The sequence below is a fragment of the Monodon monoceros genome, unplaced genomic scaffold (assembly GCF_005190385.1).
Source record: "Monodon monoceros isolate NGI ecotype Baffin Bay Population unplaced genomic scaffold, NGI_Narwhal_1 Super_Scaffold_11, whole genome shotgun sequence".
Taxonomy (NCBI): Eukaryota; Metazoa; Chordata; class Mammalia; order Artiodactyla; family Monodontidae; genus Monodon; species Monodon monoceros.
In genome coordinates this window covers 67,879,203-67,904,076 of record NW_021703767.1, presented here as the reverse complement: position 1 = coordinate 67,904,076, position 24,874 = coordinate 67,879,203, and the positions used below count along the sequence as shown (strand labels likewise).

At 37.1% G+C, this 24,874-nt stretch overlaps 1 protein-coding gene across 2 annotated transcripts in view; it reads left to right on the top strand.

The window, feature by feature from the left end:
- KPNA1 (karyopherin subunit alpha 1) overlaps positions 1–24,874 on the top strand; it is a 67,924-nt gene that overhangs the window by 27,294 nt on the left and 15,756 nt on the right. For both annotated transcript variants that reach the window (XM_029214011.1, XM_029214010.1), the window contains exons 3-9: positions 8,718–8,825; positions 11,820–11,919; positions 13,991–14,085; positions 20,804–20,935; positions 22,191–22,279; positions 22,627–22,726; positions 23,459–23,622. In XM_029214011.1, the coding sequence (XP_029069844.1) occupies positions 8,718–8,825; positions 11,820–11,919; positions 13,991–14,085; positions 20,804–20,935; positions 22,191–22,279; positions 22,627–22,726; positions 23,459–23,622 (788 nt within the window). The remainder of the gene's footprint in view (positions 1–8,717; positions 8,826–11,819; positions 11,920–13,990; positions 14,086–20,803; positions 20,936–22,190; positions 22,280–22,626; positions 22,727–23,458; positions 23,623–24,874) is intronic.

Genomic DNA, 24,874 nt, shown 5'->3' with positions numbered 1-24,874 from the left:
TATATAAATAGAGCAAATAAGTATTTATGTATTTAATACTAGGAACCTGGATTCTTTTAGCTTAAAATATGGAAATGTAAAATCAAAGAAGTTATATAAATTTGAATTGGTAATATCACTAGGGATTCATTATATATAGTCCTAGCCACATCAGTCAGACAAGAAAAAGAAATAAAAGGTATCCGGATTGGACGGGAAGAGGTAAAACTGTCGTTATATGCAGATGATATATGATATACTCTATATAGAAAACCCTAAAAACTCCACACAAAAACTTTTAGAACTAATAAATGAATAAATGAATTCGGCAAGGTAGCAGAATACAGGATTAATATACAGAAATCTGTTCATTGCACTAACAACGCAATATCAGAAAGAGAGAGTAAAAAAACAACCTCTTTTAAAATAGTGTCCAAAAAAAACACAAACCTAGGAATAAACCTGACCAAGGAGGTGAAAGACGTACACCTTGAGAACTATAAAACATTGACGAAGGATAATTGACGATTCAATGAAATGGAAAGATATCCCATGCTCTTGGATTGGAAGAATTAGTATAGTTAAAATGGCCATACTACCCAAAGCAATCTACAGATTTAATGAGATCCGTATCAAATTACCCATGACATTTTTCACAGAACTAGAAATTTTAAATTTATATGGAACCATAAAAGACCCAGAATTGCCAAAGCAATCCTGAGGAAAAAAAACAAAGCTGGAGGCATAACCCTCCCAGACTTTACACAGTACTACAAAGCTAATCAAAGCAGTGTGGTATTGGCACAAAAATGGGCATGGATAAATAGAGAATAGAGAGCCCAGAAGTAAACCAACACACCTACGGTAAATTAATCTTCGACAAAGGAGGCAAGAATATACAATGGAGAAAAGAAATTCTGTTCAACAAGTGGTGTTGGGAAAGCTGGACAGCCTCATGTATTGATAAATCAGTGAAGTTAGAACAGTCCCTCACACCATATACAAAAATAAACTCACAATGGCTTAAAGACTTACATATAAGACATGATACCATAAAACTCCTAGAAGAGAACATAGACAAAACATTCTCTGATATAAATCATACCAGTATTTTCTTAGGTCAGTCTCCCAAAGCAAAAGAAAGAAAAGCAGAAATAAATGGGACCTAATCAAACTTATAAGCTTTTGCATGGCAAAGGAAACCATAAACAACAAAAAAAGACAGCCTACATAATGGGAGAAAATATTTGCAAACAACGTGACCAACAAGGGCTTAATTTCCAAAATATACAAACAGCTCATACAGCTCAACATCAAAAAAAAACCCAAAAAAACCCCAATCAAAAAATGGGCAGAACTTAAATATACATTTCTCTGAAGAAGACATACAGATGGCCACATACGCATGCACACACACACACACACACACACACACACACACACGCACAATGGAATATTACTCAGCCATAAAAAGAATGAAATATTGCCATTTGCAGGAACATGGATGGACCTGTAGAAAATCATAGTTAAGTGGAGTAAATCAGACAGAAAAGAAAGACAAATATATGATATTACTTATGTGAAATCTCAAATATAATCCAAATGAATCTATATACAAAAGAGAAATAGACTCAGACATAGAAAACAAACTTACGGTTACCAAAGGGGAAAGGGAGGTAGGGGAGGGATAAATTAGAAGTATCGGGTTCACAAACTACTATACATAAAATAGATAAGCAACAAGAATTTACTGTATAACACAAGGAACAACATTCAGTATCTTGTAATAACCTATAATGAAAAACGATCTATCTTTAAATCACTTCGCTATACACCTGAAAATAATACAATATTGTGAATCAGCTATACCTCAATTAAAAACAAAACAAAACAAAAAACCAGACATCAAGCATTCAATGACAGTAATCTCTAGAGATGGGAAACAAATGAGGTGAGCTCTACAACTTGCCTCAGCTTGCTGCCTGAGAGTTTCCAAGTTTCAACACAGGGAAGGGGAACTAAGGCAGAGCCCATAGATTGCCTGAGTTGAGACAGAGCTGAGTCCTGGGACACCAAAACAAATGGAGTTCATAGCATGGAATACCAGAAAGGACAGACCTTTATACATAGAGAACTGGAGATCTTCAAAGGATTTCCTTGAATATTCAGCATGTACTGATCACATATGTTTGAGGAAACTACCCAAGGCTGGAGAAATACCCAAATGGATTAGAGGGAACAGTGCCTGGCACTTATATAGGGCTAAGAATAGTGCCTGTTCCCCTAGCCAGACTGGAATAATACTTGGGGCATTAGGTATTCAAGAGAGTCTTGCCTCAGTAGTGGAGATTAATTAGCCATAGACTTAGTACTGCTTCAGACCTACCTAGTAAATCATAAAAGCAAGATCCAAGAAGATCAAACTGTTTCCATATTACTTAGCTACATATCAGAACAACGCCCAAGAAAATTTATAGGAATACAAAAATATCCAGTACCCAACTAAGTCAAATTGACAGTGTCTGGCATCCATACAAAGTTACCAGGTGTACAAAGAAGTAGGAGAACATGATCATTAATCAGGACAACAGTCAAGTAACTGTACTATGTTCAAAACGTTAAGTAGAGGCATAGAAGATAGAAAAATGACTCAAATTGAACTTCTAGAGAAAAACTACGATGTCAGAACAAAAATACACAGATAGGACCAGTGGTAGATTGGAAATTGCGGAAGAGAAGATTAATGAACTTCAAGGGTTAAGACTAGAAACTATCCAAAATGAAAAAGAGAGGTAGAAGAATACACGTGTGTGCACGCATGCACATGCGCACGCACACATGGAAGAGCAGACATCAGTGAGTGATGGGACAACTTATAAGAAACCTAATACATGGTTTGGGTCCCTGAAGCAGAGGGGAGAGGGTGGAAGAGAAAAAAATGTTTGAAGAAATAATGGCTAAAAACTTTTCATAATTATTGAAAACTATAAACCCACTGATCCAAGAAACTCAGTGAATTCCAACCACGAAAGACATGAAGAAAACTACATATAGCCAAACTACTTATAACCAGTCATAAAGAGAAAGTCTTAAGAACATCCAGAGAAAACAATCGTGTTATATAAAGAAGAACAAAGATAAAGTTGACATCAGATTTCTCATTGATAGTGTATAATGCAAGCCAGAAGACAGCAGAAAAACATCTTTAAATTACTCAAAGAAAGAAACTGTCAACTTTAAATTCTGTAGCTGGCAAAAATATTTTTCAAAAACTATGGTGAAACAAAGCTGTGTTCAGGCATACAAAAACTGAAAACATTCATCACCACCAGATCTGTACTACAAGCAATGTTGGAGGGTGTCCTTTAGACCAGGGGTCCCCAGCCCCTGGGCTGCAGACCGATACCGGTCCGTGGCCTGTTAGGAACCAGGCCACACAGGAGGTGAGCGGTGGGCGAGTGAGCGAGCGAGCGAGCGAAGCTTCATCTACCACTCCCTACCGCTCCCCGTTGCTTGCATTACCACCTGAACCATTGTCCCCCCGCCCCAGTCCATGGAAAAATTGTCTTCGGTCCCTGGTGCCGAAAAGGTTGGGGACTGCTGCCTTAGACAGAAGTTAAATAATGCCCTGAATTACTTTGAAGTAAATCCCAGACATCAAATTATTTCATTTATAAATACTTCAGTATGTATCTCTGAAAGATAAAGGCTTACCAGAGTAGTACAGGCATACCTTGTTTTATTGCACTTTGCTTTATCATGCTTCACAGATATTGTGTGTGTGTATGTGTTTAATAAATTGAAAGTTTGTGGCAGCCCTGCATCAAGTGTGTTGGCATCATTTTTCTAGCAGTCGCTCAGTTCGTTCCTCTATGTCACATTTTGGTAGTTTTCACGTTTCAAAGTTTTTCATTGTAATTGTATTTGTTATGGTGATCTGTAATCAGTGATGTTGCTTTTTTTTGATATTGGAAAAAGATTATGACTCGCTGAAGGCTCAAGTGATGGTTAACATTTTTTAGCAATAAAATTTTGTTTTGTTTCGGCCGCACTGCGCAGCATGCAGGATCTTTTAGTTCCCCTGACCAGGGACCGAACCCGTGCCCCGTGCATTGGAAGCACAGTCTTAACCACTGGACCGCCAGGGAAGCCCCAGCAATAAAGTATTTTTAAATTAAGATATACATTGTATTTTTTAGGCATAATGTTTTTGGGCACTTCCTATAATATACTGCAGTATAGTGTAAACATAACTTTTACATGCACTGGGAAACCAAAAAATTCATGTGACTCACTTCATTGTGGTGGTCTGGAACTCAACCTGCGATATCTCCAAGTCATGCCTGTATTATTATACCTGAAAAAGTTAACAGTTCCTTAATATCAAGCCTCTAGTCAACACCCATCAGTTTTTCACCTCAAGCTTAGTAACCTTTGATGGTCATTGCCTAGATCCATTACTTTACCAGGAGTTGCAGTGATTATTTTATCATCCCTTCTGCTTTTATTAACTAGCAGGTCACTCTAAAGAGGAGCTTTTCCTCAACAAGTTTTTTGTTTTCCTGAATTACTAATCATATAGGAAAGAGAAATACTTGATTCTCTCCCTTTGTTTTCAAAATAATGAGTTGGTTCCTTAGCATCCTCCAAGGGGAGCAATAAAGGGTGAGTGTGTATTAAGACATTATCAGGGGACTTCCCTGGTGGTCCAGTGATTAAGACGCCACGCTTCCACTGTAGGGGACATGGGTTCAATCCCTGGTCAGGGAACTAAGATCCCGCGTGACATGCCCTTGGCGCACCTAAAAATAAATAAATAATTTAAAAAATTATTAGAAACTCATAGTGTTTAACATAATAGAAGTATTTAAATTTACTTTCGCTATTACTCTTTTCTAACTAAAAAAAAATCTTTGTGGTATACAATATGTCATACGTTATTGACAGTGTCAATATGGCATTGATATATGTCAATGTAGTTGACATACAATAAAGTGCACAATATGATGAGTTTGAACATGTGTATATATCTGTGAAACTATCACCATAATTAAGATAGTGAATATGTTTATCTCCCCAGACTTTTCTGGTACACCTTTATGGTACCTTTTCTCTACCCGTCTCATCCTATCTCCAAGCCACTTCTGATCTGTTTCTGTCACCACTCGTTAGTTTGCATAAATGAAATTATACAATGTGCATTCTTGTTTGTCCGGCTTCTTCTTTTTTAATCTTTATTTTGAATGTTTTATAGAATTTATTTATTTATTTATTTTTGGCAGCATTGGGTCTTTGTTGCTGCACGCGGGCTTTCTCTAGTTGCGGTGAGCGGGGACTGCTCTTCATTGCCATGTGTGGGCTTCTCACTGCAGTGGCTTCTCTTGTTGAGGAGCACAGGCTCTAGGCGCACAGACTTCAGTGGTTGTGGCATGCAGGCTCAGTAGTTGTGGCTCGTGGGCTCTAGAGTGCAGGCTCAGTAGTTGTGGCGCATGGGCTTAGTTGCTCTACGGCATGTGAGATCTTCCCGGACCAGGGCTTGAACCCGTGTCCCCTGCGTTGACGGGTGGATTCTTAACCACTGTGCCACCAGGGAAGTCCAATTTCACTACCTTTTAACGATTTCTGGTGTTTGTCATTCCTTTTCTTTTTTTCTTTCTTTTAAACTTTATTTTTTAGGCTGTGCCTTGCGGCTTTTGGGATCTTAGTTCCCCGGCCAGGGATTGAACCCATGCCCTCAGCAGTGAAAACACAGAGTCCCAACCGCTGGATTGCCAGGGAATTCCTGGGTGTTTGTCATTCTTTTTTTAGATCTGTATTTCATCTGGTATCATTTTCCTTATGTCTGAAGAACATCCTTTAACATTTCCTCACAGAGCTGGTCTGTTAGTGATGAATTCTTTTGCATTGCTGAAAAAAGTATTTTACCTCCATTTTTAACAGTTTCTCTCCCCCCCTTTTTTTTTTTTATGGTACGCAGGCCTCTCACTGTTGTGGCCTCTCCCGTTGCGTAGCACAGGCTCCGGATGCACAGGCTCAGCGGCCGTGGCTCACGGGCCCAGCCACTCTGTGGTATGTGGGATCTTCCCGGACCGGGGCACAAACCCGTGTCCCCTGCATCGGCAGGCGGACTCTCAACCACTGTGCCACCAGGGAAGCCCCTCCCCTTTTTTTTTGGATTTCTTTTTTTTATAATAGTACTATGGTTGATTTACAGTATTATATTAGTTTCAGGTGTACAACATAGTGATTCAATATTTTTATAGATTATACTCCATTTAAAGTTATTATAAAATGATGGCTATGTTTCCCTGTACTGTACAATATATCCTTGTTGCTTATTTATTTTATATATACTATTGATAGTTTGTGTCTCTTAATCCCATACCCCTATCTCATCCCTCTCCCCTTCCATCTGCCTATTGATAAACACTAGTTTGTTCTCTATATCTGTGAGTCTGTTTCTCCTTTGTTATCTACAATTGTTTTATGTTTTAGATTTCACATGTAAGTGATAACACAGAGTATCTGTTGTTGTCTTTTTCTGTCTGACTTATTTCACTAAGCATAGTACTCTCTAGGTCCATCCACGTTGTTGCAAATGGCAGAATTTCATTCTTTTTTCGTTTTTTGAGGAACTTCTGTAGTGGCTATCCCAGCAGTCACTTGTGATACTTTAACTGTGTTTGATCCACACTCTCTGGTTTGCATTGTTTCTAGCAGCAAGTCTGCTGTCAGTCTTACCTTTGGTTTCCCTGCATGCATGTAAGATGTCTTTTTTTCTTTGGCTGCTTTATCTTTTATTTTATCTTTTTATTCCTGATTTTAAACATTGATATAATGTCCTATCATGTTTTCTTCATATTTCTTCCTGGAGTTCTTTGAGATTTTGGATTTGTGGTTTGTATTTTTCACAGATTTGGAAAAGTTTTGACCATTAATTTTCCAAATACATTTCCCTACCCCCATCCTTGGGGCTCCAATGCATGTATGTAGTAGGCCACTTGATGTCCCACAGCTGACTTATGTTTTGTACATATTTTCTCAGCCTTTTTTCCATCCCTTTTATTTTGTGATGTCCTTAAATTCACTAATCTTTTCTTCTACAATATCTAATCTGACCAGAATCACCTCCAGCATACTTTTCATTTGAAAAATTGTACTTTTTATATCTAGGTGTTTGATTTGCCTTTTTTTTTTTCATGTATTCCTATCTCCTTCTCATGGTTATACTTTCTTCTACTTTTGAATACATGGAATATATTTATAACAGCTATTTTAATTCCTTGTCCAGTTCTTCCATCTTTTCCGTTTATAGGTGATTTTGATTGATATGATTGTTTTTTCTTTTCCTCGTGGGTGGTCTTTTCTTACTTCTTTTGCATGCTTATTAGTTATTGATTGAATGCCGAGCATTGTAAATTTTACCTCCTTTGTCGGAGTTTTTTGTATTCTTTTAATATGTGTAATTCTGAATTTATCGTTGGATGTAGTTAAGTTACTTGAAACCAGTTTGCTTTTATGTTTCATTGGGCTGGACCAGAACAGTCTTTAATCTGGGACTAATTTATCTCACTACTGAGTCAATACCCTTCTGAGTATTCTCCTTAGTGCCCCATATATTGGGAGGTCTTTTCAATTAACAGCTAGGTGAAACGTGAATGATTGCTTGACCTGTGTGACCTTCAAAATTGTTCTGCATGCTCCTTGAAGGCAGTTTCTTTTCCAGCTTTGGACCTTTTCATCACACACCTGCGCTTGTAAGTACTAAGCCAGTAAAGACTTAAGGGGAACCTTTCACAGATTTTTGGAGTTCTGTGTTGATCGCTTGTCTTCAGTACTCTGCCTTGTAGATTCTAGTTGTCTCGGCCTCATCAGTTCTGAATGCTGTCTCCTCACTTGAGGGGGCCTCTAGACCCTGTTTAGGTTCACCCTACCTGCGCTGCAGGTTGGAAACTCCATCCAGGCAATTGTAGGACTAACCTTGTTTCTTTTCTTCTGAAGGATCACTGCCTCTGTTGTCTGTTGTCCGATGTCTGAAGCCTGTGATTTTAGGGATTTCGTCTGCTTTTTTTTAGTCATATAGGGTGAGAGGATAAGTTATTATTACTCTGTCATGGCTTAATGAATAAGTGTACTGCCTAGGATGTAACGGAAGGCATCTTAGTGAGTTGCCATTAGTGAGAACTATTCTCCTTTGCCTGCACAAATTAACGGGTGCTTTAAAAGTAGTGTTCAAGCAGAGGTCATTTGTCATCATTGGCTGTGGACAGGTTGGGAAGGTCAGGAAGCCTTGATCCACTGTCCTTTAGGGTTATGAGGGAGGTATTAAGTCATTCTAACAAGATTTTTATCCTATTTCCCCTGAGGTATTGGTAAGACTATCCTATCACCTACTTCAATAGTGAAGAGGGAAATGACCAAGCATGCCTCAGCTCCTTTTTCAACCTTATGTGTTTTTTTATATGTCATGTAGTGTCAGGCCTCTCTTAGTAAGTTTTACCTCATCAAGGGTTGGTGATAGTATGTTGTGATACTTAATTGCATTAGATTATAAGACTGGAGAATTCTGAAATAGTTCCTCATCAGGAAAGGTTGAAGGTGGCACAAACGTTAGAATTTTAAAAATGATTTTCAAAAAGCTCCATCCTTATTGCCTTTTTAAAAGTGGGGTGCCTAGTGTTTGGATGTTGAACTACCTTGTGTTAGAATTATTTTAGTAACAGACTTTTATTTTTCAGTTATTCAAGCGAAGAAATGTTGCTACAGCAGAAGAAGAAACAGAAGAAGAAGTTATGTCAGATGGAGGCTTCCATGAGGCTCAGATTAATAACATGGAGATGGCACCAGTAAGTGGGATAATGAAAGAACCTCTTTTTACTCTTTTTCTGATGAAGATATGAGGTTAGATCTTTTTTGGAGTTTAAAATAAAAAGGTTAGGGGAGTTCCCTGGTGGCCTAGTGATGAGGATTCTGGGCTTTCACTGCAGTGGCCCATGTTCAATCCCTGGCTGGGGAACTGAGAGCCTGCAAGTTGTGTGGTGCAGCCAAACAAAAAAAAAGGTTAGATGGCTACAAAAAGTACTTGGCATTTCAGTTTTAAAAGGAAACTGTATCTGTAAACTCGTGGTTCATAAAATGTTTATTATATTTTGAATAACATGCAGTTAAACAGAATTAACTAATTATGAGATCAATTCAGCTATTAAAACTTAAAAGGATAATTATAAAATTATTCCTTAAAAGTTGATAATAAGCAATACTTTAAAGGAAATCCCAATTTGTTACTCATTCCAAGTACAAAATTGGACATATTCATGTGATTTTAAAAACTGATTCCACATCACAACTATTGGAATTTTCTATTGTAACCCATTTTGTAACTTCCTTGAGGTTGCATAAACAGATAAAAATTATGCTTTATTTATATGGATCACACCTGTCTAGATTTCCAGTTTATTTTGATCAATTGTATATGTTTTAATAGATCATATATATACATGGTTTTCAAAAAAAGAAAAATCTTTTTCTGCTGCCTTAGTCACCCAGTTTCTTTCCCCACTGGCAATCACTGTTAGTAGATTCTTATTATTCCTTTTGAGAAAAACCCCTCTCTTTTTTTTGGCAAATAGTAGCATATTCACAGTATTTTATAGATTTTTTTCTCTTTTTTTACTTCATAGATAACCAGTTTTTATGGACGAGCTTTCTTTTGGAATTAGAGCAGTTTAAATTGCTTTGGAATCTATGTAGACGTTATTGCCAACACTATTATTTTGTGAACTGTTCTAGGCTCTTCAGGAAGTTGAAGAGTTCTCTCTCTCTCTCTTTTTTTTTTTTTAGTGGACGTTAAATGGTTATGAAGTATTTTGTGGACTGTATTACTCAAGGTTCTACAGAGGAAACAGAACCAATTTGGGGGTGGGGGGAGAGGAAGAGAGAGATAGATTGATCCACCAATTGTTTGATTTTAAGGAATTGGCTCATGCAATTATTGGAGCTGTTAAGTCTGAAATCTGTAGGGTAAGCCAGTAGGTTGGAAATTCAGGTAAGAGTTGATATTATAGGTTTGTTTTTGTTTTTTTTTTTTGCCACGCTGGGTCTTTGTTGTGGCACGCAGGTTCTTCTTCGCTGTAGTGTGCGGGCTTCTCGTTGTGGCATGCAGGCTTAGTTGCCCCGCAGCATTTGGGATCTTAGTTCCCCGACCAGGGATTGAATCTGCGTTCCCTGCATTGGAAGGCGGATTCTTAACCATTGGACCACCAGGGAAGTCCCGATATTGTAGTTTTGAGGTTGATTTCCTTCTTCAAGAAACTTCAGTCTTTGCTCTTCAACTGATTGAATGAGGCCTACCCATATTTTGGAGGATAATGTGCTTTACTCGGGTGTACTGATTTAAATGTTAATTACACCTAAAAAGTACTTTCACAGTAACATCTAGATTGGTGTTTGTCCAAACAACTGGGTACCATAACCTAACCAAGTTGACACATAAAATTAACTGTCCCAGTGTATTCCTTGTCATTGTGGCATGCATACCCAACTCCTTAAACCATACTGAGTCTCAGATAAAGACAATGACAAGGTCACACCTCCTTGTAACATGATACAGCTCTCCTGCATGCAGCTGAAAATGCACTAACCTTTTCCCCAGAAGGGGAAAAGTCCTTGGGTGATATTTACTTCTCTCTTGGATATCCTGTAACTTAAATACTCTGATGTGAAGTTAACAATATTTAAATACTATGAATGTAAAGTCAATACATCTTATGTTATATGATAAGGGGATAAGAGAGGGAAGAAAACAGATATATGTGGAAATATAATCATAGCAAAATCATACAGGTACTTTTGCTTATTCAGGAATCAGACTTATAAGTTTCAAAGTAGTTACTTTTCTGACTTGTAAGAGCAGAATGCTTCCTTCTCCCCATGGGTTATTCTTAAGTGTTAGGTATTGCTTACCAACCATCTTGCATGTACAGCTCAGTGCAGCTTTCTTCACAGTTTATCTTGTTGACTGTTACCCTTCATGAAATGATATGAACTTTATTTCATTGTGACAAATGATCCTGAGAAGAAAGTTTAACCACTAATGCTGAGGATGGCTTGTAGTGGGAAATGGGAAAGTGCTAGTAAAGCAAGAAACTAGTGGGAAACTGAAAAGTTTTAATAAGGCAAGAAAATAGAAATTTTAAATAAATTTAAGAGTCAGCTGTTGAATTTGACAGTGGCAAGAATCTGTGATTTATATAAGACTACTCTATACTCATTCAGTAAATATTTGTTGAGCGTCTAAAGTATGCCACCCATCAGGGATGTAGTGGTAAGATAGACAGGGTGTTTTGCTTTCATGGAGGTTACAGTATACTGGGGGAATCTAAGCAATAAACAGATAACTAAGAAGAATAACTGATAACTGAAAAGGGCTGGGCATAGGATTAAAATAAGAGTGATGTGATCACAGAGATAGAGTAGCTGCTTTAGATTTGAAGGTCAGGAAAAGCCTTCTTTTATAATTTAACATTTAATCTGAATGACAAGGAACAGCCAGCCATGTGATGAGCAGGAGAGGAAGAAGAATAAACACCTTGTCTTAGTGTTTACTACTAACATTACTTTCTCACGGTTGTGAGCTTTTTAATGATAGACAAAGATTTTTGGCTTCATCACATTATTAATCATCTCATACATTTATATATGCAAAGATTATCCTACCGTTGTGTAACGCTTGTAGATAAATATAATTAACTCAGTAACTTGGCCACAATTTGTACTATCTTTATTTTCCTTTGAATTTAAGTTAAAATTTTATTATATTTGTATTTTGTTTGTGATTCCAGGGTGGTGTTATTACTTCTGACATGATTGAAATGATATTTTCCAATAGCCCAGAGCAACAGCTTTCAGCAACACAGAAATTCAGAAAACTGCTTTCAAAAGGTGAGTTCTGAATATGTTAAGTATATTTTTCATTTATTTACAAAGTATTACTTTCCCATAATCTGTTTTTCACACTACAGATAACTTGCTTTGGAGTATCTCTATCAACAGAATAAAAGGACACATACAGACATAGGTATATTATGAGCCATGGCTAATTTTTGAATTTCCTTTTTTATTTGTGTGATCTTACCAGGACCAGAAGGCAGCATTATTTTCATTTCTGAGGTATCTTATAAAAGATCTTAAAGTGATAAGAACAGTAGCAATATTTCATGTTAATTCAAATTGAGAAATTCCACTCTTTTTTAAGAAAAACTTAAAATATCACTTGAAAGAGTAGTGATTGTTGATTCTAATGTTAGCAGTTTATCGCTGAAATTTAAGTATGGATTTATTGGTGGACAGGATAACTACCTTTTTGGTGTGTGTGTGTGTATAATTAGGGTAGAATGGGATATGATACTTCTTGTTATCTGGGCAAGTGAGAACTCTGGAACTCTGAGCCATATTAAAATGTTGATAGTAAATCAGCATTAAAACAGTTGACCACCCCCTCCCCCCCATAGTAAGTTATGGTTGTTTGGAGTCATTAGTGGTAAATTAATATATCCCTTGAGGTTAACTGGAAAGAAAACCTACTACCAGAGCAAAAAATAATTGCTTTTTGGATGACAACCTGTTAAAAATAGCTGAAGGCCATTATCATATTACCGTCCCCACCCTTCTAAAAATGTCTTATCTCTTTTCAGCATGCTGAGATGGGTTTCTCAGATAATGTGGTTTTCCAAGGTCTTTCAACACTCTGCTACTTTCCTGCATGTATTCTAGTTTGCCAGCCATTCCTCTTAAAATGTGATAATTAGAATACAGTACTCCAGATGCATTCTTATTACTCTAAGGTGTGGTGGGAGATTGCCTTCCCTGTCCTGAAACTATACATTCCAATAATGTACTCCAGGCTAGCATCATTTATTTTGGTTTATTTTGGTAGTCATGGCATAGTAATGCTTCATTGCATTTTCAGCGATCTATACTCCCTAGTACTTTTCTTTATGAACTATTTTTAGGTTTCCTCTGTGAAGTCATGTGGATTTTTAAAAATTGCTTTAAAAAAAATCTAAAAGCTGAATTTTGCTTTATCCCTGTTGTTTTATTGCCATTTTAGGCTTATTGTTATTCTTTCTATATGTTGTTTCTGTAATCTAGCACGTTAACTACTTCATTTTTATTGTCATCATCAAATTTATTTGTTGTGTTTATATGAATGGTTGATAAAAATGTTGAACCAGGCAAAGAACATGTCATTAGAGCTTGCTGCAAATTAACATTGAACCATTAGTCATCCCTTCCCAGTACAGGCCATTGACTTAGCTAAGAGTCCCTAGTAGTACTGTAATCCAGCTGCCATTTTCCTTGCGTAGCTACATGAATGTCATCAAAAACTTTGTCAAATGTCTTGCTGAAATTACAATGCTAATCGTTTAGGACATTTCTAATCTATTTGCCCAACAAGTTTCTATTGAATGACTTTATTTATAAGATACTCTATTGTCATAAATGAAAATGAGATTAATTTGGCAAGTCATTCTTAGTGAATTTCTGCTGACTCCTACTTATCACTACAACAGTAAAATTAGATCCTGCAAGCACAGAATCTCCTAATCCAGTTTTTTCAGACAATTTATGTTAAATAAAAAAGACTTAAAACCCATACACAGAAAAAGGGTTAGAAGGAAGTATACCAAAATAATAACAGTGGTTGTCTTTTGATGTTTTTCCCCATACTTTCTAAGTTTTCTAAAATAGTAGAGGCAGTAATTTTAAGAATTCTGCCCATCATATTTCCATATTAAGGCTTCCCTTATTATGAAATCTTTTAAGCTACCCTAGTCTCAAAGTGACTGAACTCAGTTTTACATTTTTTTTTTCTGTTTTGGATTTACAATATGAAAGAGATGCTGAAGATGGAGGGAGGGATATTATGAAGTAAGTTTGAGTTTTATAAAGTCCTTGCCTTGAAATCAAAGGATTATTTTTCTTCTTTCCTTTTATTTTTATGGGGAGACAGAACCTAATCCTCCTATTGATGAAGTCATCAGCACACCAGGAGTAGTGGCCAGGTTTGTGGAGTTCCTCAAACGAAAAGAGAATTGTACATTGCAGGTGCGGACCATTTTCATTTCTTGCCTCATATCTTAATTCCCTTTACAAAGTTACATTTTGTATACAGATTTGTTACTTATTTTAATCTATATGAAGGGTTAATTTTTTGATACTGATGTTCCTGACAACCACATTGCAAGCTGCTTTGATAGCTTTGTTAACATCCAGGCCCTTGGTTTTACTCTTCAGAATTCTTGTTACTTTTTATTTTATGATGACTATGGATCATACTTACCTGGTAGGGAATTGTTTGCAGTAGAGGAGCCATTATAAGGACCTAAGTGTGGACTATGTAAAATTTGGTCCTGAAGGATTTTTAGATTGTACTTGTTGGGTTTCTCAGGGCTCTGTAACATGGGCTAGATCAGACACTCACTGATCCCCAAACCTGGTACTAATTAATCCTTCCCCTCCACCCCCGGCCCCACCCCAAAAGAGCTGACAAGGATGTAGCCTTGTTGGGAATGTGTGTGCTTTCTCCTATGTTAATTTACTGTATTAGTACTGTTGTATAGGGGTTCCAAGAGAAAATTCTACAGCTTCTGGATTAGATAATTTTTACAGTAAAAAGAACCAACTATCAACTGACTCTCATCTTGGGAGTTATCTAGAAATTTAAAAATACTATATTGTTCCTGAATAAAGTTGGATCTTAAGTAAACTAGTAATTAAGTAATTCAGTAGCTAGACTTCCTTGGAGTAACCAACTGAATCAATTTCTGAGTTATTCTTTAACAAATACCTGTGATTCCTAAATTCTCACTTGTAGGATCTATTCTGAGTGGCTCAGGCCCTTTAGAAAGATTCTGCAACTATAAAGATTGGTTAGGTCCTACGTAGATTACAAAATGGGGTTATTTTTCCAAGTAAATATTTGCTAATAACAAGTTAATCATAAAGATAACTTTCACCCCCATGTTTACCTTTGCCTTACTCTAAGGGTATAATAAGGACTGGGGCACCTTTATAAGTATAGGTAACAGCTCCTCTCCCCAGGTTCCTTACTGTCCAGAGCATTATTGATAATTCATAAGACTTGATGCTTTGTCTTGATATTTTCTCTCCTTTCCTCCCATCCCATCCTTCTCTCTCTTTTACTCTCTTTGTTGCGGTGATGAGTTCCTTCCAGAGGAAAAACAGGAAGTCCAGAAAAGGTAGAGTACTTCAGTGTCCCATCAGTTTTTCTTCTCCAGTTTGACATTTACTAATCCCCAAGTTCATTTGAATTAAGATTCTGTTTTGTTGGCTGCTTCCTGGATTGTAATTCTGGTCCCCATCTAAGGCCAGGATCACCAGACACCTGGAAAATAATCAGGTTCACCTAGAGAGCAAAGAAAGAGGACTTTTCTCAGAAAAAAAGGAAATCCAGACAACCAATACTGCAGAGAACAGAGCCTGAGCGAGCCCCTTAAGCAACCTGTCAAGTGAACCAGAGGGACCAAATGAAGAGCCTTACTGCAGTTTTATCATTTGAAAAGCTTTGTAGGAAGAGGGAGGTAGGGAAAATTTATCATTTTGTTCATGTGGAAGTATGCTTCTATCCTGTCTCTGACAATGAGAGTAATTCAGAGATATTAAATTTACTTCTGGACTTAGCAGTTTTTAGTAGGTGGTTGCAGAGGTCCAGTTCCTTAATGTGTTAAAGGAAGATGGTATAACTTTCTAGTCCTAAAATGAAAAATGTCAGAGAATTTGGTCTTTCCCCATCCCCACCTTCTCCAGTATTCCCTAAAGAGCACAGTATATTCTCTCAGGCAGTGCCCTCTCCTGGCTAACACTTGTAAATTCTACATCATTTTTGATTTTGTAATCCTAGAGTTTGTATCTTAACACATCTGAAGATGAAAGCCTTCAGAAATCTCTAATTTGCTTCTATCAGAATTCTCAGATTCCACCCTTGTGCAGCCTAACTAATAATTAGGCTGAAAGATTGAGAAATGATTCCTCTGGAAGTGACCACCTCATGATTTTCACCTTAGCGATCCAAAGACTCTAGAGATAACGAACCTGTTTATTATATAAAGGTCATCATCCCCAGCTTTTCTTCTGTGTGCATTTAAGCACAATATGGTGTTCTTTCTCCAGTGTGACTAATGGGTACCCTTGACTACCCCAGAAGCAGGAGGAGCAAATATATTGATGGAGACCTTAGAGCCAGGAGACTTCATTGTTAAATAATTAGACATGCTCTGGGAAGCTTGGAGGGTATTCCTTCCTCTGTCTTCTTGGAGATCGCTAGGATGTGAGTTATCCATGATATTCCTACCTGCTTATTAGAAATTTGAATAGTGTGTCTTTGGAATGGGGTGTTTGCCATTTCTCTTCTAGAAAGAGAGTAATAATACGTAGTCATGATAGCTAAACTCAATAATAAATCACTGGACAAACTTATTCCCTTCATTCCGTACATAAAGAACTGTGAATCCTAGTGAAGGGTTTCTTCACTTTCTTTCTGGCTTTCCTTATCAGTGGGATACTGCAAACCAGGGAGATAAAAATGCCTGCTTTTGGCAGTGCTACCTAGATACTCACTTGCCCTCAAATGAGATGAATATGGTGGAATCTAGGACTTTGGAAGCCGACTCTGCCGTTTAACTAACAGCATTCTCAAACACAGTGACATGTAGGCCTCAGCCATACATGAGAGCCTTGACATGAGATTGGTCTGCCTTATGGTGTATTCCCTGGGCCCACTTGGTTTGTTTTTTTGAGTCCAGGTCCAACATCTTTGTACTGTCCTTTGCAGTGCTGAGATGGTATATTCCCAAACCTTCTTATAGAAGCTTATAAAAATAGCTAGAAATAAGTAAATTGCTTCCTAGTTCCAGTCATTAAACAGATACTCCTCTTAAAGTTGTAAATTTGAATTAAATTGGTTTAGTTTTCCCATTTCTACCTTTCTTGTCCACACTAAAAGCTTAATGTGGTAAACTGCAGTTAAGCCTTCATCTTCCTGTGTTTTTTCCCCATCTTCGTTGATCCCTCTACCTGTCTTAAAAGGTTGCTCAGATGACTCAGGCACTGTTCTCTGCAGAGTTTGGTATCTGGATTTATTTTTCTGATGTGAGCCTCTCTTTTCACTTGCTCTCCAGGTGAGCCTGGCATTTGCTAGGAACCAGAGTGGAACCGGCAAAGTGGCCAGCAACAGAGTCCTGATCCAAATGGAGAAAGGGAACCAGGCGTACTTCAACCTGGAGTGGGAAACTTGATAGGAGGTCAGAAGTACTTCAGTTTTGGATTCTCATTTTCCTTATTTTAAGGAACTGAGCACCAGAAGGTAGAGATTGAGAAAGGAAAAAGAGAACATACCAAAATCTTCAGCGTGCCCTTCAGATTTCAGTTGTAGCCTTATTTAGAAAGTTCTGGGCAGTGAAAAATAATAGTGGAATTACAATTTGTAAGCAATCACAGCTGCATGACAGGTTGTTTCCTTGCATGATGCCATTCTTGGAACACTAAGAATATAGTAGTTTAAAACAACAAAGAGGAGTAAAGATTATAATAGTTTTGGGTACTACTTCAGGTGATACCATTTCTTAAGTTTTTCTCATTTCATCTTGTTGCTGAGTTTTTCTTGAGTTGCATGGTTACTTAAATTACCTTTTCTGGCCATTTCTATTATAACTTTATGCAATTGCTTTTGGTATCAACTCTGGACATTCCCATTTCACAACTCTCTTTCATGTTAAAATCTAGTCTGGGACCTGAGACAGAAATGTTCACCCCACTCAAAAAAATAAAGACTGCGATACCCAGTGAAAGAGAAACTACATAGTTCAAAGTACAGCCAGTTTTTTTAAAACATACTTACATATTAAACACATTTGAAAGTTGCTTCTTCCAACACTTTAATAGGGGTCTATACTCATGAGGAATTCTCAGTCTCTCTTTCTCTCTGCCTCTCTCTCTGTTTCTCTGTTTCTGTCTCTCACTCTCTCTCCTCCCGCCTCCTTCTCATGTCACACATATACACATGGGTATAGAAAATTGCACAAATAGAGCTTGATAAGTTTTTACAAGGTAAACATCACAGTAATCAGTGCCGTGTGTGTGTGTGTGTGTGTGTGTGTGTGTGTGTGTGTGTGTGTGTTTCAATGCCTCATTAATCCATGAATATGATTTGAGTTTTCACTGGCCCTCTGGTTATAGTTATTCATCTACTTCTTTCCCCGGTAATGGCAAAACTACTTTCTGATTTCCATTCTTACCAAGAGAGACCTTGAATCTTGTTTGCATTCAGAGGTTATAATCATTATGTACTTCTTAGTGATAAACATAACTCTGGTACATTCTTCTTTTGTTGAGAAGTCCTAACTTCCGAGTTTCTTCCATTCATGTTCTGGCTGTTATTTACTTATTCTCCATTCTCCTAATCATTGTCACTCTATTCTGTTTTGCTTCTCCATTTTATTCATTTCAGTGGCATCTGGAAATCTCTCTTTTTCTGGGAGACCTTTGGGGCTAAGCCTCATCAGACAAACAGCAGTTTGACTTCTGTTAGCAATTATCATTCTAATTTCTTCTCATTGATAACTCTTTAATATATCCTTTATCTACTCAGTTTATTGTCACCATTTCTTTTGCATCAAAATCTCACTGCAAACCTTTTTCTCTTTGATATAGATTGCTATGTATGCTGATCTTATTCATTCTTCACAGGTTGCTTTTCCTCAAAGTTTTCATTTTTTTGACATGGTCTCAGATGCTGATGACTCTCTGTTGAACTTTGAGCCTTTCTTCTTGTAGGAAAGTTGGCTTTTGTACCCACTTCATAGTTCATTTTCCTAGTAAGCAAAAGAAGCTACATTTTAGGTGAACTGTGTTTTCCTTTTAGCATACCCTAAATAATAACCCTAAATAATCTGTCGTATCATTATTTGAATTTCTTGCCCTAGATACCAAAACTGCAAGCAATTGGAAGACTCTTGTCAGTGTTACAGGTGTGTTTCAGAGAGGAAACTATGGTTGGGGCCATAAGCCTACTAGATTAGGAGGCTGTAATCTAGCTCTCTGACTGGGATTACTCAAATGATTAGTGATCATTGGATCTTTTTCTGATAGTTTCCTCATTCATAAACTAGAAAAGCCAGGCTTCTCTGGGTTGTTGTAAGGAACACCTGAGAGTATGTGAATAATGCTTTGAAAGTGTAAAGTACTGTATAAATGTCAGGTTTCAATTCAGACAGACTGAAAAGGGTTTGTACATTGGTTTGAGTAGTAATTTAATTACAGAGGTGATATGAGTTTTTATTTTATGATACTCAGTGTTTAAAAGTCTCCTGAACTTCTCTTATAGCAAAGAGTTATCAGGCAAAAAAATGTTTAACTGTGGTGCTCCTAGTCTGGCCTCCATGCTGCTGTAATATCAGTGTCCTAACTAGATATCAGACCACTTTATTTCACTTCTGTATATCAAATTTTAGGTTTCTTTGAATATCCCTTCTTTAAGTGTCTTCTGCTATAAATTTACTATCATTCATGTAGCTTTGGACTGGGCTAATCAGATTGTCTTCCCATTTCTTTCATTTTCCTGTACCCCAAGTGATTGATGATTTAGTTTTCCATATGACACCTGCCTTTCAATTGACCCCAAAGCTTAAAGGAGTCACAGCTCCATCTTTTGATGACTTTTTATTGATTTCTCATTCAAGGGGCATGTCACTGAATTTTTTTTCTTCCCCATATGTGCTTCATTAAAGAATATTAAATAGAAGACAGAACAGGAGAAGGAAACAAAACTAAAGTTTAATTAAGAACTCTAAATAGAATTGTAATATAAGTTCATTCTTGGATTTTAAGGGGTCATTCTTGGATTTCATCATATTAGGCTAAAGAGTCAAGTTACTGTAGAGATGTGTAGAATTAATAACGTGCTGTATTTTTTGTTGGCCATAATTTCCTTCATACTGTTTACCAGTTTATCAACCTTTAAGAATGCTCTTTTTAAAAAAGTCTTACCTCTGTGCCTTGGTTTGGAGACTTCTCATTTATTGGAAGCTCTTATGCTCTGAAGTTGCCATTTCTGTTAGTTGTATGCCCGTTAACTCCTTTCGGACTACTTATCATTTCAGTTGTCTTCTACCTTTTTCACTCTGCCTGTATTTTACACATTTTACAGTTTTATTCTTTCGCCATTTCACTCTGCCCATTTTATAGAAATTATTTAATTTTATTTTTATTAGATAATAAACATGGTTTAAGGCCAAAAGGTACATAAAGGCTTTACTGTAAGTGCCTATCCTTCCCATACTTGTTTCCCATTCACCTCGAGCTCTCTATGTAAGTGACAAGTATTTACAGTTTATTGTGACTCCTTCAAGAGATATTCTGTGCAATAAGTAAATTGATGCATATATTCCTTCTTAACCCTTTTGGAAAATACAGTATGGTACCATATTGATGTACATTGTTTTTCTTTTTCCTCCATTTATGTCTTGGGAGATCATTCCATGTCAGTATATGAAGCACCCCCTCATTCTTCTTACGGTCTCATGTCAGCTCTGCCTTGATCTGAAATTTTAGACACCCTGAGTATTCCTCTAGGCTAAGGTTATTTCTTCAGGAATTCTTCATTTAAAATTAATATAGTATTTACCTGATAGATTATGTGTAAATAATGATCTCAGATTCTTTTCTTCATGCACAGAAAACCTTATTGTTATAAGTAAACAAGCTATTAAATTCTAATAAGATAATGAAATTATTTTTATCTTTATAGTTTGAGTCAGCTTGGGTACTGACAAATATTGCTTCAGGAAATTCTCTTCAGACCCGGATTGTGATTCAGGCAGGAGCTGTGCCTATCTTCATAGAGTTGCTCAGCTCAGAGTTTGAAGATGTCCAGGAGCAGGTAAAAATTGAAACAAGTAAAGAGAAGCAGGTCAAAGAATACAATTTTTCCCTTCAGTCTTATATTCAGAATCTCAGTTTTACCGCTTAGATATGACAATCCATGGTTCATCACAGGGAGTGTTCTAGAAATCTAAACTTAACCAAAATAGAAAATTTCATAGTGAATATAGGCAGAATTTCTCCTAGAAACATAAAACCATTTTTCCCTTCCAACCCTGAAATTCTTTTAAGTCCCATAGATACACATTTTAGACCATGTAAGCAGTTACTGAGTTTTTTCTTATAGTAATCTCTCGTGTTGATTGACATAGCAAGTCTTTGCCACTTTTGTGCAGAAAATCACTTAGAAAACATGAAATTTTAATTACCGCAAAGCTTGTCAAATTCATAAATATAAATCATTACTAAATGAATATGACTTTCTTCTACAGCTTTATTGAGGTATAATCAACCTACAGTAAACTGCATATGGTTAAAGTGTATAATATGATAAGTTTTGACATATGTATATATCCATGAAACTGTCATTACAGTCAAGATAATTAATATATCCATCATCCCCAAAAATTGAGTAAAGCTTTCTGCATTTTGGTTGCTCTTAAATTCTTGGCTCACTGTTTTCTTTTGTAAGTAAGCTTAAAATACATTTGTAATCAGCTGAGTAAGCCATTTGGATCTCTGCTATGTTCCAATGGCTGTATGGAATGTTACTTAAGGGTAGGGCCCCCTAAGATTAAGAATATGTATAAGGGGCTTCCCTGGTGGCGCAGTGGTTGAGAGTCCGCCTGCCAATGCAGGGGACGCGGGTTTGTGCCCTGGTCTGGGAGGATCCCACATGCCGCGGAGCGGCTGGGCCCGTGAGCCATGGCTACTGAGCCTGTGCGTCCGGAGCCTGTGCTCTGCAACGGGAGAGGCCACAACAGTGAGAGGCCCGTGTACCACAAAAAAAAAAAAAAAAAAAAAAGAATATGTATAAGAACTGGTACCTCCTTTTAATAAGTTTACTCCCATGAGTATTCACATGTATACTTATATAACAGTATTGATCTTCTTCCACCAATCCCACAACTATTTCATTTGACTCCCTGTTGAGTGAACTTAGGGGTTTTAATAGTTAATGTCCATGTATAATATGTTGATTAACTACTGTATAATTTTGTAAAGAGTTATTGTGATATGTTGGCATCTTTTTTGAAGGAATTATGAGAAAATTAAACTCTACAGCCTGTCATTAATGAATAATTCTTTCACAGGCAGTCTGGGCTCTTGGCAACATTGCTGGAGATAGTACCATGTGCAGGGACTATGTTTTAGACTGCAATATTCTTCCCCCTCTGCTGCAGTAAGTTTCTTTTTCTTTTTTTTTTTTTTTTGTGAGTAATAAAAATACGGGAAGTTCCTCAGAAAACAGTGCATCTTTGGAAATCATTTTGGATTTCCTAGTGTTACTTTTCATTACAGATATTTTCTTACTAACTTGTTCAGATCATTTCCTTGGGCATCCTATCTTATTCAAGTGCCAAAATTTTGAATTCCTTGTGTTAGAATTAATTAAGCTTTATTGTTGTAGAGAAGAGCTGTTTGAAGACATCTGTTTATCAATAGCATTAAGTGGTTAAATATTTATATTATGCCATCAGAGAATTAATGCCCATTATATCATTTACCATTGCATCATTATGCTTATAGGTTATTTTCAAAGCAAAACCGCCTGACCATGACCCGGAATGCAGTATGGGCTTTGTCTAATCTCTGTAGAGGAAAAAGTCCCCCTCCAGAATTTGCAAAGGTAAGGATTATGCTTGTGGGAAATTGGCAGAAAAAGTACAGTTAAAAGAGTCTAAGAGGGCTTCCCTGGTGGCGCAGTGATTGAGAGTCCGCCTGCGGATGCAGGGGACACGGGTTCGTGCCCCGGTCCGGGAAGATCCCACATGCCGCGGAGCTGCTGGGCCCGTGAGCCATGGCTGCTGAGCCTGCACGTCCGGAGCCTGTGCTCCGCAATGGGAAGAGTCTAAGAACCAATATTAATGTGAATAGAAAGAGAATAATTTGTTTCTAGAAAAATAGGTCTTTTTGTTTATTTTTGTTTGAATTTGAAATGAATTTTCACTGCCTTTAAAAAAGCTCTGAATTACTCTTAAAACATGGCATTTTTTGTTTGTAACAAAGTATCTAAAATGCAGAATTTCCTAGCTTTAACACTTAGGAAAATTCCTTTACCTCTCTGATCCACAAAGAGTGTTTTGACAAGGAATCTCACTCTGAGAACTGGTATATATTAAACTTTGCTCTTTGAAACTGTTTTCCTTGGGCTCTGACTACCTCATCAAATAAACTGCAGGGTTATTGACAGCATTCCCAAAGATGGAAATGTCACTTGGCCACTTACTGCTCCATCTTCAGAAGTATTAATCACACCAGAAGTCACCAGGTGTGTGCCTGGTTGCTTTCTGGAGTTTCCCCCCTCATTTCTTGCTTTTATTCTGTTGAATTTCATAATCATATCATCTTCCCTTTATAGGTTTCCCCCTGTCTGAATGTGCTTTCCTGGTTGCTGTTTGTCAGTGACACTGATGTACTGGCTGATGCCTGCTGGGCCCTCTCATATCTATCAGATGGACCCAATGATAAAATTCAAGCAGTCATTGATGCAGGAGTATGTAGGAGACTTGTGGAGCTGCTGATGTAAGATATCTTAAAGTGTGTCTGTTCTTTTGTCTCTCATATTAGTTTTCTAGTTGCTGATACTCAAATATTAATGCATTATACTGATTTATTGTGCTTTAGGCTACTGTCTTTTGTTACTTTTTTATACTCCTGTCAAATCTGTTTGTTTGATTGTTTTGAGGGTTATAAAGAACCCCTCACTCTTCTGCTGTAAGCAGCCCTTTAGCAGAAACATTTGGAAAACTTTGATCTGTGTAATTCTAGCTCATGATTAATGACCTGAGACCAACCACTGGATAGCAGAAGGCACACTGCCACTAAAAATGGTCATTTCTTCATCTTTTTGTCTCATTTAGAGCTTAAGCTAGACTGGTGTCAGACTTTGAATTTTATTTTGCTATATCTCTTTGTGATGCCTTTCATTTATGAAGTGGAAGATTTACTGATGGCATAAATAATTTGAGACTGTATTAATCAAAGTTTTAGAAAATAGTATCAAATAAAAAAATTAAGAGTGATAACATAATGGGGAAATAGTATAATTAAAAGCCATGTGAAATTTATTGGAGTAAGTACAAAGTAGATGCAAGGAAACATTGCCCCAAAGATGACATGTGGAATGAATTAGATAATATAATATATAGAATATAAAACTCTGGGGTTGTAAGACTTACTAGAGAATGGACTTGAGGATATGGGGAGCGGGAAGGGTAAGCTGTGACAAAGCGAGAGAGTGGTGTGGACATATATACACTACCAAACGTAAAATAGATAGCTAGTGGGAAGCAGCCGCATAGCACAGGGAGATCATCTCGGTGCTTTGTGACCACCTAGAGGGGTGGGATAGGGAGAGTGGGAGGGAGGGAGACGCAAGAGGGAAGAGATATGGGAACACATGTATATGTATAACTGATTCACTTTGTTATAAAGCAGAAACTAACACACCATTGTAAAGCAATTATACTCCAATAAAGATGTAAAACTGTACATTAAAAAAAAAAACTCTGGGGTTATAGACTGGGTACAGATCAGCGGCATAATGCTGTTGTGAATTAAAAGCAATATAATGCTGGAGGACTCAGAAGTACATCATTCAGAATCTGGGAGAGTAACCTTTTGTACTCTTTAGTCTCTAGATTACTAAATATTTTAACCATTTCTTTTTAGTCATCGGATCTTAAACGTGGAGAAACTGGTACAGTTTTGAGAAGAGTGATCAATCTCATTGTAAGGGGAGAGAAAATAAGATATTTAGGGCTTCCCTGGTGGC